We start from the raw sequence: 15,693 nt of genomic DNA, 5'->3' as shown, positions 1-15,693 counted from the left end.
AAAGTCACATTTCTATTGGTTAAAATGAAGTTACAATTTTAACCAATGATCCGTCTTTCTTTTACGCGCCGCGGTATGGCTATAAAAAGTGCCCCCAGGCGCATCCGTTTACATAGCAGCTTGGGGGTGTAACTGCTGTTTCCGGTCATGTCGGGACGCGGTAAGCAGGGTGGCAAGGCTCGCGCCAAGGCCAAGACGCGGTCTTCCCGTGCTGGGCTGCAGTTCCCGGTGGGACGCGTGCACCGCCTGCTCCGCAAGGGCAACTATGCCGAGCGCGTGGGCGCCGGCGCCCCTGTTTACCTGGCGGCCGTGCTGGAGTACCTGACGGCCGAGATTCTGGAGCTGGCGGGCAACGCGGCGCGCGACAACAAGAAGACCCGCATCATCCCACGCCACCTGCAGCTGGCCATCCGCAACGACGAGGAGCTCAACAAGCTGCTGGGCAAGGTCACCATCGCTCAGGGCGGCGTGCTGCCCAACATCCAGGCCGTGCTGCTGCCCAAGAAGACCGAGAGCCACCACAAGGCCAAATAAGGAGTGATGTTGGGAATAAAAAGGCTCTTTTCAGAGCCACTTACACTGTCGTGGGAGAGAGCTGGTGCACGGGGGTTCGTAGAAGGTGTGGAAGGACTACTTGCGTTTTATTTCTAAAAATGGCCTGATCTCAAAAGGTGGTTAATATGCCTGGAAGAGGCTTACGCAGCAGGAGTACCTGCTAAGCCCAAAACTTTTTCTGAAGTCCTTGTTAAAGCGTTAAACGGTTTGAGCTAGTCAAGCCAACTTTCAAGGGACTACCCAATGATGTGGCCTACTGAGTAACCTCCTAGAGTTACTCTTGGCTTTCACTGTCCTAGAATTGATGCAGTGAGAGTTTACAGAGCCGACGTCTCAGGATGTGTTGTTCTTTAGGCACGCGTGGGCCTGTTTAACCTACGCAGAGCATTGCAACAAGCCTGGAAATTTTCCATGCAAATCACATTTTCAACTGGCGATATGCCAGGTAATACATGGCCAGGGAGGAAAAAGCATATAATGGGTACCACTGCCTTAGTAAACCAAGATAACTGGAGACATATTTGAAGAAACAAAAACTTATAAAGTTTTTTTTTTTTTTTAAGAAAAACTGTAACTTCCCAAAAGTTTAAAGACCACTATGACCATCTTCAGCTGGCAATTTCTTTAAAACCATTACAGATCAAATACAGATCCTCTAAACTGACAAAAACATAACCACTGCTTTTCATGCAACAGAGAAAAGGACGCCAGGATCAACGATCACTACTAGCTGCCCTGATGTCGATTCCGCACTCAGAGCAAACAAGTTGCCCGACGTGTGCCACTCAGTACGGAAGCCCTTTTTTGAAGGGAGAGGTATTTAACATGGAATTGAATTCACGGATATCTAGACCAATGAGGCTAGGAAGGAAAGCAAGCCGGGGAGGGAAGAAGTACATCCAAGCCGTTTGGGATTTTGGTTTTTTAATTTTGTTTTGTGTTTGCGGTGCTGGAGATTGAACGCAGAGCCTTGAACCTAGCAAGTGCTGCACTAAGCTGTGTCCCCGGCTCTGTATTTTGCATTTCGAGCCAGAATCCCCCTAAAATTGTTGGCCTCCACCTCAGTGCGGGGATTCCAGGTTTGTGCCTGACGCCTTGCTTCGCATCGCTTCTTGACTCTTGCCAAGGAATTCAAGGCAAGTGTCTTTAGAGAAATGAAAAGCCCGAAAGATGCTCTGAAAACCTTAATTAGCCTGAGATACTGGAGAATTCTTGATGCCACTTAAGCTGCACGTGAAGGTCATTGAAATTGGGTGGGGGCGGGGACTTGCTGACTTCCAGATCCCCCAAATCTCCTCACCTGTCCCACACTGAGAACTAACCCAGCTTGGCCCTGCATCGTGGGAACTTCAGAATGAATATTTGAGACTTGAGGGAGAAGAAAGCACCTTTAAATCACAGAAAAGATATCTAGTACCAGTCAGTTGTGAGTGACTTGTGTTCCATGAATGCGTTTATTCTCACAACCTTTCAGGTGAATATTGATCCAATTCTAATTTAGAAAGGCAAGTATGGTGGTACCAACCAATAACATTTTCGCTTATGGAAAACAAACCCAACATACATTAAAAGCTACACACACAACTTTCTCGTAAAAGTCTGACTCCATATTAGAAACACTGGAAGGTTTAGGCAGAGAACCTCATAGTACATAAATAAATACCACTGACAAAGAATAAAACTAGATTTTATTCAAGTAGTTTTTGCATCATCTTAAATAACCAAAGATTCCTGAAACTAGGGATCACACCTAAGACACATACTTTTTAAAAATACATTTTATGACTCATGCAATGTTTTGATCAAGATTTTCTCTTTTATCCCAAATTTGATGTATTAGTCAGCTTTTCATTGCTATACCAATTATCTTAGAAGAGGAAACCTGGCTGGCTCCATGGTTTGGGGCCTGAGGTGAGGCAGAATATCACGGCAGAAGGTGTGGGAGAACAAAACTCACTTTGCAGCAGTCAGGAAGCAGAGCCGGGAAAGAACCAGAAAGGAAGGGACTGGGGACCTGTTTTCCCCCCCAAGATCACAGCCCAGGGTCGGGACCTTCAGCCAGGCCCCACCTACCGAGTTCGCATCCTGTTACGGTTGATATCTAGATGGTTGATATCTACATGTCCGGTCCTAAGTATCACACTCACAAGCCGGGCTTTGGAAAGGGGAATAGGTGATACAGTTAAATGCGATGGAGCAGGAGCCTGGCGAGAGAGGCCTCCCCGCGTTTTTTACATATACACACACATCCCTGCAGGTCTGCGCTGCACCTGCTGGTCTTCAGACCTTCACACGACTAGATACAGGCATCAGCATGCATTCGGTGTAGAAAACAAATGCAAAGCCACATCTCATCTGTGAAGCTTTAGTCCTCAAATATCCAATCTGACTGCTGACGTGTACTCCTTAAGGGCCCTAGAGTCCAAGGGCACAAGTCTCACTGCAGGGAAGAGTTCTGATTCTCTACAAGGCCGACCCACCGGATATCTAAGCCCCAAAATGGTCATTGGTAAATGGACTTGAGACCCGCAACAGCCCTTGCAATATCAAAGAGGGGGAAACTACAAAAATTTTAAAGGTAAATTGCTGGTAGCAAAAAGCAAACCTTATAATACTAACAGCAAAATCGTTAAACTACATTTTTAAAATCAGAACATTTTATCTTGTGCTTGAAAAATATTTTAAGTCATAACGTTAGCAGGGTAGAATTAGGAAGACTGCTCTGGGCTGATTGGACCTGGCACCCCAGAGCCTTTGCATTTGCTGTATCCTGGGCCGAGGGCGTAGCCCAGGAGCCCCTCCCTTACGCCCAGGCTCAGTCCCGCGCATGCGCAGAAAAGCGCGTCCGGGGCCGTGCAGGGCGGAGAAAGCGCAGGGCCCAGCCCAGGAGTGGTTGGTTCATCCTGGAACGGAGGGAGCACCGGTGCGCAGGGCAAAGCAAAGCCTATGGTTCTTAGAGCTGTAGAGATTTTTTAAAGACGCAACGTGTCACCACTGATGCAATTGTAGAATAAAATACATGCCCACAATACGAAAGCGTCGACTTGGCACGAATACCAGTGATCAGGATAGCGCTCAATCACCAAGCCAGAAGAGGTTGTTTGGGGAAGGAGCGAGAGGGCAGCGGGACAGGAAGGTGTGAGGACAAGCAGGTCATGAGCGAGCCAGACATTTAGGCCCGATTCCCGGGGTCAAGGACAGAGCTCCAAGGCATCCCTCTGGGCCCTGCGGACCCAGCCCACTGCCTGCGCCGAGCTCCTCGCCTCCGGGTCCCGCTGGGCTGCGCTGCGCTGCGCTGCCCCCCAGGCCGGGGCTGTGGGTCGCACCCTGGGCGCCTGCGTCGCTGCCCCGCAGACAGAGGTGGGCCAAGCGGAGACCCCGCTTCGCCTGGCGCAGGACTCCAGACGCCGACCCGAGCCGACCCGAGCCGACCCGAGCCGACCCGAGCCGACCCGGGCCGACCCGAGCCGACCCGAGCCGACTCGAGCCGACCCGAGCCGACCCGGGCCGACCCGAGCCGACCCGAGCCGGAGCGGCCCCGCAGCCTTTCTCCCCCCACCTAGAGTCTCCTACATCACCTCAGGGCTGTTGCTGCTCTGCTTACCGCTCCGCCTCCAGCCCTGGAAAAACGCCGGGAACGGCGCGCGGCGGCCAAAGCCGGAACTGCAGCCCGGGGGCGGGGGCCCGGGCAGGGCGGGGCCGGGCGGCCTCGCGGGGAGACCCCTCCCCTCTCCAACCAGTCTCAAGCCCGCCTCGAAGACGCTTCCGTTCTCAGCGGAGTTTCTGCTTTGGCGCGAATCTGAAAACGTGAATGTGGGTTCTTTCGAACAGAATAAAATAAATCTCTGGCAGAGCTCCGCGCTTCATATAAAAGCGATATGTATGACAGAAGGGAAGCAGCGGCCAGGAGGGGCCCTGTGGCTTAGCCGGTCAAAGCGCCTGTCTAGTAAACAGGAGATCCTGGGTTCGAATCCCAGCGGGGCCTTCACCTTAGGCTTGGATTTTCTATTTTCACTATGAAGATGCTCTGGGAAACTGACAGGAGACGGTTCTCTAGGCAGAAGCTTCCAGCGTGCAGTGTGGGGGACCACTAATCTCAATTCTAGTATCTGTCCTTGGGTCTCCCAGTCCTGCCAGCCTGGCAGGCTGATTTGGGAGGCCAAAATCACCTGTCTCTGGGCCCATGACCTGAGCACCAGGTATGGGGATGGGGCTGGGATGGACTTTGCTTTGCTTCCTTTATGACGCTAAACTTTCACCTTCTACTACTGGGACTGCCCTGATCCAGGAAAGGTACTGCCCCCCCACGAGCATGGCTGATAAACGGTGCCGAGGGAGCCTTTGTTCCCCGGAGAGCACCCTTATCCCTCCTGGCGCTCCTCTACTTTGTCTCCGGTTCTTTTTTCTTTCCTTTCCCACTGTGGGCCATAACCCAGGCAGGAGACTGGAGGGGATCCCTGATAACTGGCACCCTGGAAAGGGCCGCTAATAAGGAAGGACTGGGATAAAGGGGAAAAGGAGTAAGGCTCCCGCGGTTGGTAAAGAGCCCCGGCTTCTGGTGAGACTGAGGTAAACGAGTTGAGCCAAATGACCCTGCAGCGTTGGACCCAGTAACATTCCAGATTCTGTCTTAACAGCTTGGTCTCCTGCCCCAGCCCGTGAGCACCACCGTTTTAACCCAACTGCCAGATTTTAATCAAGGTTGTGGGAGCAGTTAATAAGCCATTTGCTTTGGTACCAGATTCCTTTTTATTTTTCAGAACAAGGGCAGGGCAATGGTGGGCTCCAAGTCTCAGCCATTCCAGTTTTCCACGACCTGCAGAACTGTCACACCCTGGCACTGCAAGCCTGAGGGGTGGGGGTGGGATTTAAGGACTCACTGGAAGTGACTGGCCTTGTCCGTCAGGGCCGGAGCGGGCTCCAGGGTGGGCCTGGCCTAAAGTCAGATGCTGAATGCCACCACCGGCCACGCTGTTCACTCCAGATCTATCCTCTCTGCCAAAGGCCTGGTCTCTGCCCGTGGCTTCCCAGGTCCTCACAGCGCTTCCTCTCTGCCTGTGGCCACAGGAACAGGAACAGTGACCGCACCTCCTGCAGTGCAAAGCAGCCTGCCCTGCGGGCTGGGTAGGAGGACCGCAGCTGGGGTGCTGAAGGGCTTCTCTGCTCTGTACCTGCTCCAGCTTCAGGGTGACACGCCTGTCCTCACCTCAGGTGGCCCCAAAGAGGCCCTGCCCAGAATACTACATGCAAAGCAAACCATGAGCCAGGCTCCACTGGTGCCTAAGGGTGCTTGGCTGTCCCTGGAGCTGCGGAGAAGGCGGCCAGGACGGCCCGCAGCGCCCCCGGCCTGGCACACACAGGGCCTTGGCTCTGACTTGCTCCTTACTTCGGACCCGGCCTCTTCTAGACGACGGTTTGCACTGGGGTCACCGCAGGCCTGCGGAGCTGTACTAGCCAATACTTGAAAGTGCGACCTCCCTCCCAGTCTGCACCCCGCACGTGCCGGCGGGTGCACACTGCGCCTGCATGGTGTCCTCCTCCGCCTCTTGCTGCACTGATGCGGGAAGCTGCTCTCCCTCACTTTTGTGAGACAGGGTCTCACTATGCAGTTTGGGGTGTGCTTGAACTCATTTGCGACCTCGAACTCGCAGCAATCCTCCTGCCTCAGCCTCCTCAGTGCTGGGATTACAGGTGTGCGACCCCACGCCCGGCCCGCCTGTTTCCCTTATACCGCAGGGCAAGTAGACTGAGAAGCGCACGTGGCCTTGGTAGCCCGCCCTGCCAGTTTGCACTCCGCGTGGAGACCTCGTCCTCCCTGCACGCAGACCCAGGATCTCAGGTGGCAAGGGCCCCACTCCTCCCCCCTGAGCAAGGCAACCGCACGCTGGCCTCAGCCGCTGCCCCCAGGAGGGAACGCTGATCCTTTCTCCAGGAAACACTCAGGAAGGAAAAAGCGAGCTTTTCACCGCCTGCTTCTCACGCGGAAACCAAGTCTCGCTGGCTCCAAGGGACCTGGCCTGAGGTGCGGTGTCAGCAGGGCCCAGCCCTGCCCGGGGTTGGGGGATGCGCACCGCGGGACGCTGGCCCCTCTCGGTCACCAGCAGTAGACAATCTGTACGCCAGGTCCACAGGCAGAGGCGAAGGAAAGGCCCACACCCATGCGAGTCGGGGTACCACAGGTCCCCGGCCCCCACCCGCGCTTGCTGCTTCCTACCGTGGTCCCCAGGCAGCGCCCAAGAACCATACAGCGCGTGTGCTCGGGGTGCTCGCAGGCTCTGCCCGCTCCATCAGGATTAAACTAAAAAGCATGGAAAGGACTGCCAAAGACAGTCGGGCGGATGGGTCAGTTCGTGGGGATGGGCGTGGACTGGAACCGGAACTCGTGGGATACTGAGTGCTAACCTTCGGGAGTGGCATTTTTATAAGGAACAGGTTATAGGATTATGCGAATTACTGGGCCCCTTGATAGAGATTTGACCAAACTCCCGGCAGCCATCAGGAACGTTTTTAAAACTGCCACAAAGAAGAAAGTGGCAAATAAGAATGAGAAATGGAAACATTAAAAACAAATACTAAAGAAACAGGTGCTAATTCAGTTCCCTGAGGTGCTGGAGAAAGACTCTCGAGACCAGGCCCTGCAGGGTTGGAAAAGGAGGAGTCTGAGGCCTCCCCGCCTAAAGCACTGGTCAACGCTGACCAAGACGCCAAAGAAAAACAGCTGGCCCGAGGTGAGTCCCTGGGAATCCACTCCTCGACCAGCCCAAGGCCTAGGGCTCCGATGACCTCGGGGGCTGAGCTTTTGCGAGGCCACTGGTCAGCAGGAAAACGGGTGCAGGTTATAGTCGCAGACAGGCCACCCCCAAACTGCAAATGAAAGTAGAGAATAGACCAGATAAAAATTACAACCTTTTCGGAACAGCTATGACCCACAGTGATGGTGATTGAAGAGGACAGAGCTGACACCCCCTGCTGGCTGGAGCCTGACTATGCCGGATTTCCTCCAGGCAGGCAGAGGAGCTGACCCCTGGCGAACTTCACAGACTTGCCCTGCACAAACTCAGTGATGGGGTTTCCATAAGGTCCCTTTCTCAGGTCCCAGCAGTGATGGGAGTTCCCCCGGGTGACACAGTGCAGAACAAAGCATCTACGACCTTAAGAAATCACACTGAATTTCATCTCCGGTGCACAATGGCACCCCACACCCTGCTGACATACAGCATGGACAGGGCCTCGAGAAAGCTTTGCCAGGGTGCCCTCATCTTCTAAAATAGATTATATTCCACCCGAGGGTCCCGATAGGACCTTTATTGGTGCAGCTACACAATTACAATTCCATAATCAACCGCTAGGCACAAAAAGGATATTTCTTTCAGTAACACCCCAAAAACCCCTTTGAAAAAAAGGGCATAGATTAAATGTAATTCACCACCACTAAAAGCCAGCCACTAAACCACCCTACTAAAACAGCAGCCCATGCATGCTCCACACGTGTGGCCGCTGAGCACATCCATAACATCTTCCATGGTCTGGGAAATGACCCTAAGGGATTCTCTCGCACCCAGCGGCATCTACTGAGACAGGCTGGGTAGAAACGTACCACTTCTGGGAACAAGTGTCAACAGAAAGCATGCCCACCGCCTAGGCCCTGTTCCTCAGCACCGCCCACGCAGGTGAGTTTGAACCAGTGCCAGCTGACCATCAGCAGCTACTCTCACAGCAGGGACCCCAACCACTGAAACCAAGTTCCTTGGTCAGTGAATCCCTTAGGCTAAGAAACAGCCATCCGGGGGCCATGCTGAGGACCCCCAGAAAACCCTGGAGAACAGAAAAACCTACAAGAAAGGAATGCAAAACAGAGATGCAAATAATACATAACATAGCTGACAATAGGCCCATGTATGTACTTAAGAATCCTTACCCCACAATCTGATAGTCCTCTATATCAAGGAGACTTCTTAATAGATACAGGAAATCAAATCTCTATCATTCACACAGACCCCATGACACTAAACCCCTTATTAACGGAAGGACTAGGAGGAGCAACACCTCTATTTTATCCCGATGGAGTTGTCCTGTGTGACAGAACACACCTAATGGGCTGTGGGTGATTGCTCAGGGGCTGAAATGTACTAGGCAGTGACTTTCCAGAACTGTTATGGTTGATACATTGTGTCAAGTAATGGTTGATACATTGTGTCAAGTTTACAGAGACAAAAGTCAGGGCCTTGGAGAATCAGCCAAGTGGGACTGGGAGGATCCAACAAGAAGCCAACCTGCCAGCCTTTCTGGTAAGCGTGCAAACTGTGCAGCTTCCAGGAAGAGGAAGGTCAGTGCCGCCCCTGAGCCCACCAGTGCAAGGGCTGAGAATCAAACACACATCCTTGCCCCTCACCTCCCCCATAAGCAACCTGCTGTTCCAGAGCACAGGCTGAGTTGATAGCAACTAAGGTACACAAAGCAACTAAATGCTTTTGTATTGTCTGGTTGATTTTGCAGGCCTGGCCCAGCACTCTGAGCATCTCTTGGGAGGATGACAGTATGCAGTATCGCAAATACGGAGGATTTCGTTCTGTCTTGTCTTTGAAATCCAGTATTGTTCTCACTGTTTTGCTTTATTCTGACTGTTTTGCTTTATTTGATATTGTTTCCATTGGTTTTATTCTGTTTTGTTTGGATTTGACTTTGCTATACCTGATGGAATGGACAACTATGGTGAAGATAACAAGGTATACTATGGTAGCTACTGTTTTCCTAGTATCCAGCTTTGAAGTTCTGTCCCAATTTTGTTGCTTTGATTGGCTTTGTTCTGTTCTGTTTTGTTGGATTTTACTATCTTTAAAATAAAAAAAGAGACAAGTTAGAAATTTAACCAAGAATCTCAGCAAGGAGCCAGGACCCTTACTCTGTAAATACTCTTACCCTGTGCTAAGAGGAGGGCACAGAGGCCGTGTGAGCGCTACATCTGCCCCCGGAGGGGCTGGCAGCCTACTTACAATACAAGGGAGGAGAGAAGGCTTGTTCTCCGCCTCTCTGCTCTGCCCGCTTCTGCTGCCTTCTGCCAGCCTGAAGTGCTACACCACCTTGTCTTGCAGCCAGCTGATTATGGGCTGAAACCTCCACAAACTGTGAGCTAAATTAAACTTCCTACAATTTGGATGTCAGTATTTTGTCCCAGCAATGAAAGAAAAGTAACCAAGACAAGAACTAATTCTACATAAAATGAGAGAAACTGCTCAAGTTAATCTACAACAAAAATTAAACCAAATTCCTTGCCTAAACCAAACAAACCCTCATTATAATGTCCTCTAAAGTGAGGACATAAAAAAATTACTAAAAATTAAAAAGAATTAGTAAAACAAGACTCTATTAGCCGGGCGTGGTGGCTCACGCCTGTAATCCCAGCACTTGGACGGCTGAGGTGGGAGGATCCTTGGGAGTTCGAGACCAGCCTGGGCTACAAAGTGAGCTCAAAGCCAGCCTGAACTGCATAGTGAGACCCCATCTCAAAAAAGACAAAAAAAAAAAAAAAAAAAGACTCTATGGAAATTGTCCATAGCCTTACACATAACAGCCCAAGCTGGGAAATCAGGAAAAAGTTGACTTTTAGAAACTAACAACAGATTTGAGAGCATTAAGTCGGAATACTGAACACACGCTCCCAGAAGCAGGCAGGGTAAAAGATATGACCTCGGACTGCAACCCTAAGTGGTGCCTGCCATTTGAGCTTCCCAATCCATCCTTTGCCATACCTGCTGACAAGGATTCAGAGAGCACACAGCCTGCTCTCAGGAAGACACACAGTACCAGTTTAAATACCTCTCACAAGGCCACCTGAACTCACCACTCACAGTTCGTTCTCTCTGAAGGCTGATGATTTTACCACTGATCATTTCACATATCAATGGTGGCACACTGAAGTTTGACCACAAAAGTTTTTTTGTTGTTGTTTTTTCATTTTTAAAAATCTTTTTCAGACAGAGTCTCACTATGCAACTCAGGCTGGCCTTGGGCTCACTTTGTAGCCCAGGCTGCTCTTAAACTTGCAACAATTCTCCTGCCTCAGTCTCCAGAGTGCTGGGGTTACACGAATATGCCACCACACCTGCCACAAGACTGTTCTTAAACATGAAATGACTAAACTCACTGAACATATAAGAAACGGGATTGGACAATTAAGCAAAATGATATACAGAGTCCATGTAGTCGAAAAGTTCCTAGTGATAATATGGTCCAATAAGGCAAAAGCATACCTGGAAAGAGTCCCTCATAGGGCCTCCAAAAACCAGAAGGGAAGAACAGAAGTTAACTGGTTTGCTTGGCTTTTGGAGGCGGTACATACCATAATTAAACTTAATATTGCAACCAATTTCTACATTTACAAAGGAAACTTTCTGAACAGAATGCAGAGCAAGAAATGCTTTCAAAAAAACACTTGGGAGTATATAACCCGATTCCATACGTACACCTACCAAAACGTGATCAACCTGTCGTAACAAACGCTTCGCTTTCTAATACCTACGTACTCGGGCAGATTGGATCAAACTATCCTAAATCGATGCCTTTGGGCCTCGGGGGTTAAGAATTTCCACGCTCAGCAGCTAAGCGTTCTTTGTTTGAAAGCTGTGTGGACGCTCTGTTCAGCAGCCCTGTGGATTCCCTCCACCGTTCTGTACTGGGAACCGCGATGCGATGCCCATTCCTCCTCCATCGGGAAACGCCAGGCCCTGGCTGCCATCGGGAAACGCCAGGCCCTTTACTCCCCGGAACAGCCGGTGACCCGGTCCCCGCTCCACCTCTACTGCCTCTCTTGCGCTCTCCCGCCGTGCGCCCCACGGATCCGGGCGCCCCGCAGACCGCAGGCCGCTCGTGCACCAGACCCGCCGTCGGGGCCGCAGTCCCGGCTGCGGTGCCGACAGGGTCGCCAGCGCGGGGATTTGCCGGAGAGACACAGCTGTCGCCACGAGCTGGGACCATCGTGGTTCCCGGAGATCCAGATGCCAGCAGCAGTCGCCGTGCATTGTCTGAGATCCTCGGACGCAAGAGAGGACGGCGGACCCGAAGAGGCAGCACTAGCTCCGCAAAAAGGAATTATCAGAGGAAATTGCAATTTTCCAGCAGAGAACAAGCGCCACGATTTGTGATTTAATTTCTCATAAATGTGAGCTGCTCAAACGCTTAAAAAAAAAGTACTACTGTTCCCGCCCGGTTTCGAACCGGGGACCTTTCGCGTGTGAGGCGAACGTGATAACCACTACACTACGGGAACCGTTGTGCAGGACTTGCCTGGGCCATATGAAGGTGTTGCTGCGGCTGAGCCAGGCCCGCGGGCTAAGCAGAGGCCATCGGCAGGGAGCGCCCTTGCCCCGCCGCCAGCCGGGGGCAGTCCCAATACGGAAAGGCTGACAAATGAGGCTCCCAGACTCACTACACTAGAGGACACCTTTGTTGTTTTTGTTTTTGTCTTTTTGAGACAGGGCGTCGGGGCTGGCCTTGAGTTCACTTTGCAGCCTAAGCTGGTCTGGAGCTCTCAGTGATCCTCCTGCCTCAGCCCCCCCACACAGGCGGACGCTACCACGCCCAGCTAGGCGTTACCTTTTTATCCAAGTGTGCTTCTTCACAATTACCTATCTCTTCCCAGCCTAGCGTGAAAACCACACGGGTTTCCCTGTGCTTGGGTCTCTATGTCGTGAAAAGGCTTCCGTGTGGCTTACACCTCCTATTAACTGTGTGTGCTTCTCTCATTGGGCGGCCTCTCGTTTCCGAGCCCCGCCAGGAACCCAGACATGCCTAGGAGAGCGCTCTTTCCCCACACAGGGTGCAGGTAGGACTGGGACAGAGGCTGGAGTCCACAAGGAGGTCCTGTGGAACATTAGTACCGCCGGCCTTAGTGTTGTTTTTCTGGAATAAAATAAGATTGGAGAGTGGCAGCTATCAGTCTTCTCAGCTTCATTACAGAAATCACGAATCCGAGTGCTGCTTGGTAGAAGCGGGGCCTCAACCCAAACCTCGGACAGTCAGCGCGTCCAGTCTGAATAACTGCGGTGCCCCTCTGGGTCAGGGGGCTCTGCAGCTGTTACCAGGACCTAACATCTCCTGCTTTTGAGATCCCACGCAGTCCAATACGAAGTGTGAGGCACACCAACAGAATCCTAGGACTTTGTCAATTATCAAGGCGAATGTCTAGGTTACTTTTCTCATTGCTGGGTCAAAATACCCGACACCCAAAATGAAGGAAGAAAAGGTTTACTCAGCTCACTGTGGAGCTTTCAGTCCGTAGTCAGCTGGCTCAAGCAGGGTGGCTGGCCCAGGGGCAACACTTCAAGGCAGCAGCCACCAAAAGCAGCCAGACCCAAGGGCGGCCGGGCAAGCTCTCCTCCCTTATGCTGTAAGCAGGCCACACACTAGCGGTGGGGGCGGCACTCAGAATATGTCCTTTCTCTCTGGCTGGCTCCTGAGTCTCTGTCAAACTCCTAACCTTCTCGAGTTGACACAATGTATCAGCCTTAATCTAGACAGAAGAGAAGGAATGAAAAGTTGCCTCTGACCGATTTCATTGGACCTGAGCTTGCAGAGCTGACTGCCTGATTCCGCCTTATAGCTGTGGGGTCAGGGCCACTCTGGGTTCCTGTTGGTTGATCACTGTACAGACCCACGTCAGGATCACCGGGAAGAAACAGAGACCTCGGCACTTTCTCAGTGTCCCGCGGGGCAAAGGCGGAGGAGAGCTGGCGGCAGAACAGATCTACCGGATGCGCCGCGTGTGACCGACCGCGCGGGCTTCAGGGAGGACCGCTGCTGAGCAGAGCCCCAGCAACCCAGCGAGGCCCCGAGCGGCTCTTCCCTGTAGGGTACAAAGGACCCTGGGACCTACAACCGCAGAGCTGGAATTCCTATCTCAAGGGAGAGGACTGCCGCCCCACGCGCCCCGTGGCCTCCAGAAGGCGAGAAAATAATGTTCTCAGGGCGCCCGCTCTGGGGTTGTCGTCAGGCCACAGGGAAATTTAATAAGCCATCGGTGACAGAGCCCTCAGGCTCAGGGCCCGCGGCTAGCACTTGGCGGGGCCGCGGCCGTCTGGTCCCTTCTCTGGTCTCCAGAAAACGGTTTTCCGACGGCACTTGCCAAAGTAGGGTGGACGCGTGGTAACCCGGAGAGCGGCAGCGAAACGGACCCCGAGAGCGCCCCGGAGGGGCTCCTCCCGCACCGCGCGCAGCCGCTGCCCCAGCCCGAAGGTCTCCAAAGCCGGGCAGAGGCCTCCTGCTGACCGTCCCCAGCTAGCTGACCACGTAACCTGGGGAGGTGCTGTGTACACCGACACACTCTCGCGCTGCATTCTGACCCCCCTGGCTCTGAACTTTGCTTGTGCATGCGTGCACGCGTGTGTCATGCACACACGCATAATGCTTTTCCTTTTGTTTGTTTGTTTGTTTGTTTGTTTTTAGACAAGGTCTCACTATGCTGGCCTTGGGCTCACTGTAGCTCAGATTGGTCTTGAACTCTCAACAGTCCTCTTGCCTCAGCCTCCCGAGTGCTGGCGTTTCACTTGCTTGAACTGCCCATCCGCAGTACTGCGCTGTGTAGCTGTGCCCTGATTTATCTAATTAAATACTTCTGAGTTATTGAATAAGCCTGTGAGTAAAGAACTACTTTTAAGAAACCAGTTTTTTAGGTGGTCCCCAGTCCTGCCGTTACCAGCAATGCGCGGGGGCCACCGGATTGTCCTCCAGCAGAACCGGGCCCAGGCACCCCCGACGCCCCGGACGCCGGCTTCACGCGCGCGCCCGCGCTGAAGGAAACCAGGAGACCCGCGGGGGAAAGGCAGGGGGCCCTCGTCCGCCCGCGGAGCGCATCCTGCTCCGCCTGGCCCCGAGTGGGCGGGGAGAGGCTGCACGGCCCCGCGTGGAGCTCAGGGACGCGAGGACCACGGTCTTCCCGGAGCATGGGTTACCCAACGTCCGCAGGCTGTGATGGCCGAGTGGTTAAGGCGTTGGACTCGAAATCCAATGGGGTCTCCCCGCGCAGGTTCAAATCCTGCTCACAGCGGTTTGCTGTTTTCCTCTGGTTGTTACATGTTTTTTATTTCCCTTACTCACGTGCAACGGCCAGGATGAGCGGTCGGCGTCCTTCCTTTCTTCCCGCCCCTCCGGCCGCTCCCATCCTAGCAGCCGGTCCATTAGCCTGCAGGACGCCCTCCCGTCTGTCTCAACGTTTGCCAAACCTGGGACCCCGGGCAGGTCCCTGTGGCTACGAGCAGCGGGGGAGACCTTGCTTTCAGAGTCAGAAAACTGCCCGGAAGGATCTTTGGCCCGCGGTGAGCAGAGGCCCGGGTCGCGCCGGGCGTGCAGGTCGGAGGCGGGGGTGGAGGCCGCGGGCGGGCGCGGGGAGCGGGATCCCAGAAGCGCGGGGCGGGGCGGGGCGGGATGCCCGCTGCTGCCCACCCGCCACTGAGAAGATAAATGCTGCGAGGGGCGGGGCCGCCTGCAGACTGAAGACGTCCTCAGGTCTGGCCTCAGCGCAGCTTGGGCTGTGGGCAGTGTCCTACTGAAACCAAGCAGCCAAGGAGCCAAAAAATCAGAGGTGGTCGCGAAAGATGCGTCTTGCGGTGCAGCACGAGGTTCTGGGTTCGAGTCCTGACTCGCTCAATCTGCCAAGTTTTGGCTCTTGTTTGATATTCAGAAACTTTCCTTTGTCTTGTTTTAAATGACCTCGAGATAACAATAGTAAAGTGTAATAAATCAGACACAAGCTTAAGTAGATAATGATTCTCTTATAAGGAAAACCCAAAGTTTAAAGAGCAACGTAAGAGGTCAGTGCTGCGAGGTCTTTTTCAAAAGCTGAGGGTACCAAGAGATGTGGGCGTGGGCAGGGTGCGCTTTTATGTGCGTGCACCACTGCCCACGTGGAATGTGCTCCGCAAACAGGCACCACTGATGATTTAAAAGCAAAATAATTACATTGTGATGCAGTCTGACCATGCAACACTGAACAGTAGCAAAAATGAAACATAACTTCATAGAAAAAACGGTAAGAGAAATTCTTAAGGTCCACTGAAAGAGAATTCAGATATTGAGAGAAGGGGTCTGCGGAAGGCGAGGCGGGAAGGCAACCAGTCAGACACAGGACGCCGGTGGACGGCAGAC

General features: G+C 52.9%; 1 protein-coding gene and 3 non-coding genes across 4 annotated transcripts; 3 read left to right on the top strand and 1 right to left on the bottom strand.

Annotated features, from left to right (window-relative positions):
- Window positions 1-97: 97 nt before the first annotated feature.
- LOC100713158 (histone H2A type 1-H) lies at window positions 98-577 on the top strand. The gene has a single exon (XM_003463216.3). The coding sequence runs from the start codon at window positions 148-150 to the stop codon at window positions 532-534; it is 387 nt and encodes a 128-aa protein (XP_003463264.1). The 5' UTR covers window positions 98-147; the 3' UTR covers window positions 535-577.
- Window positions 578-4,466: 3,889 nt separating this feature from the next.
- Trnat-agu (transfer RNA threonine (anticodon AGU)) lies at window positions 4,467-4,540 on the top strand. The gene has a single exon. It is a non-coding gene; the product is annotated as a tRNA-Thr (tRNA).
- A 7,208-nt stretch (window positions 4,541-11,748) lies between these two features.
- On the bottom strand, window positions 11,749-11,821 carry Trnav-cac (transfer RNA valine (anticodon CAC)). The gene has a single exon. It is a non-coding gene; the product is annotated as a tRNA-Val (tRNA).
- A 2,693-nt stretch (window positions 11,822-14,514) lies between these two features.
- Window positions 14,515-14,596, top strand: Trnas-cga (transfer RNA serine (anticodon CGA)). Its single transcript has one exon. It is a non-coding gene; the product is annotated as a tRNA-Ser (tRNA).
- The last annotated feature ends 1,097 nt before the right edge of the window (window positions 14,597-15,693 follow it).

This window comes from Cavia porcellus, unplaced genomic scaffold, assembly GCF_034190915.1.
Source record: "Cavia porcellus strain 051 isolate PalLab524CR breed Dunkin Hartley unplaced genomic scaffold, mCavPor4.1 scaffold_13, whole genome shotgun sequence".
Lineage (NCBI taxonomy): Eukaryota > Metazoa > Chordata > Mammalia > Rodentia > Caviidae > Cavia > Cavia porcellus.
Note: the sequence above shows the minus strand (reverse complement) of the source record. Positions and strands in the feature narration are given on the sequence as shown.

Coding starts and splice junctions, on each gene's coding strand:
- LOC100713158 (XM_003463216.3), top strand. CDS start 148: ATGTCGGGACGCGGTAAGCAGGGTGGCAAGGCTCGCGCCAAGGCCAAG.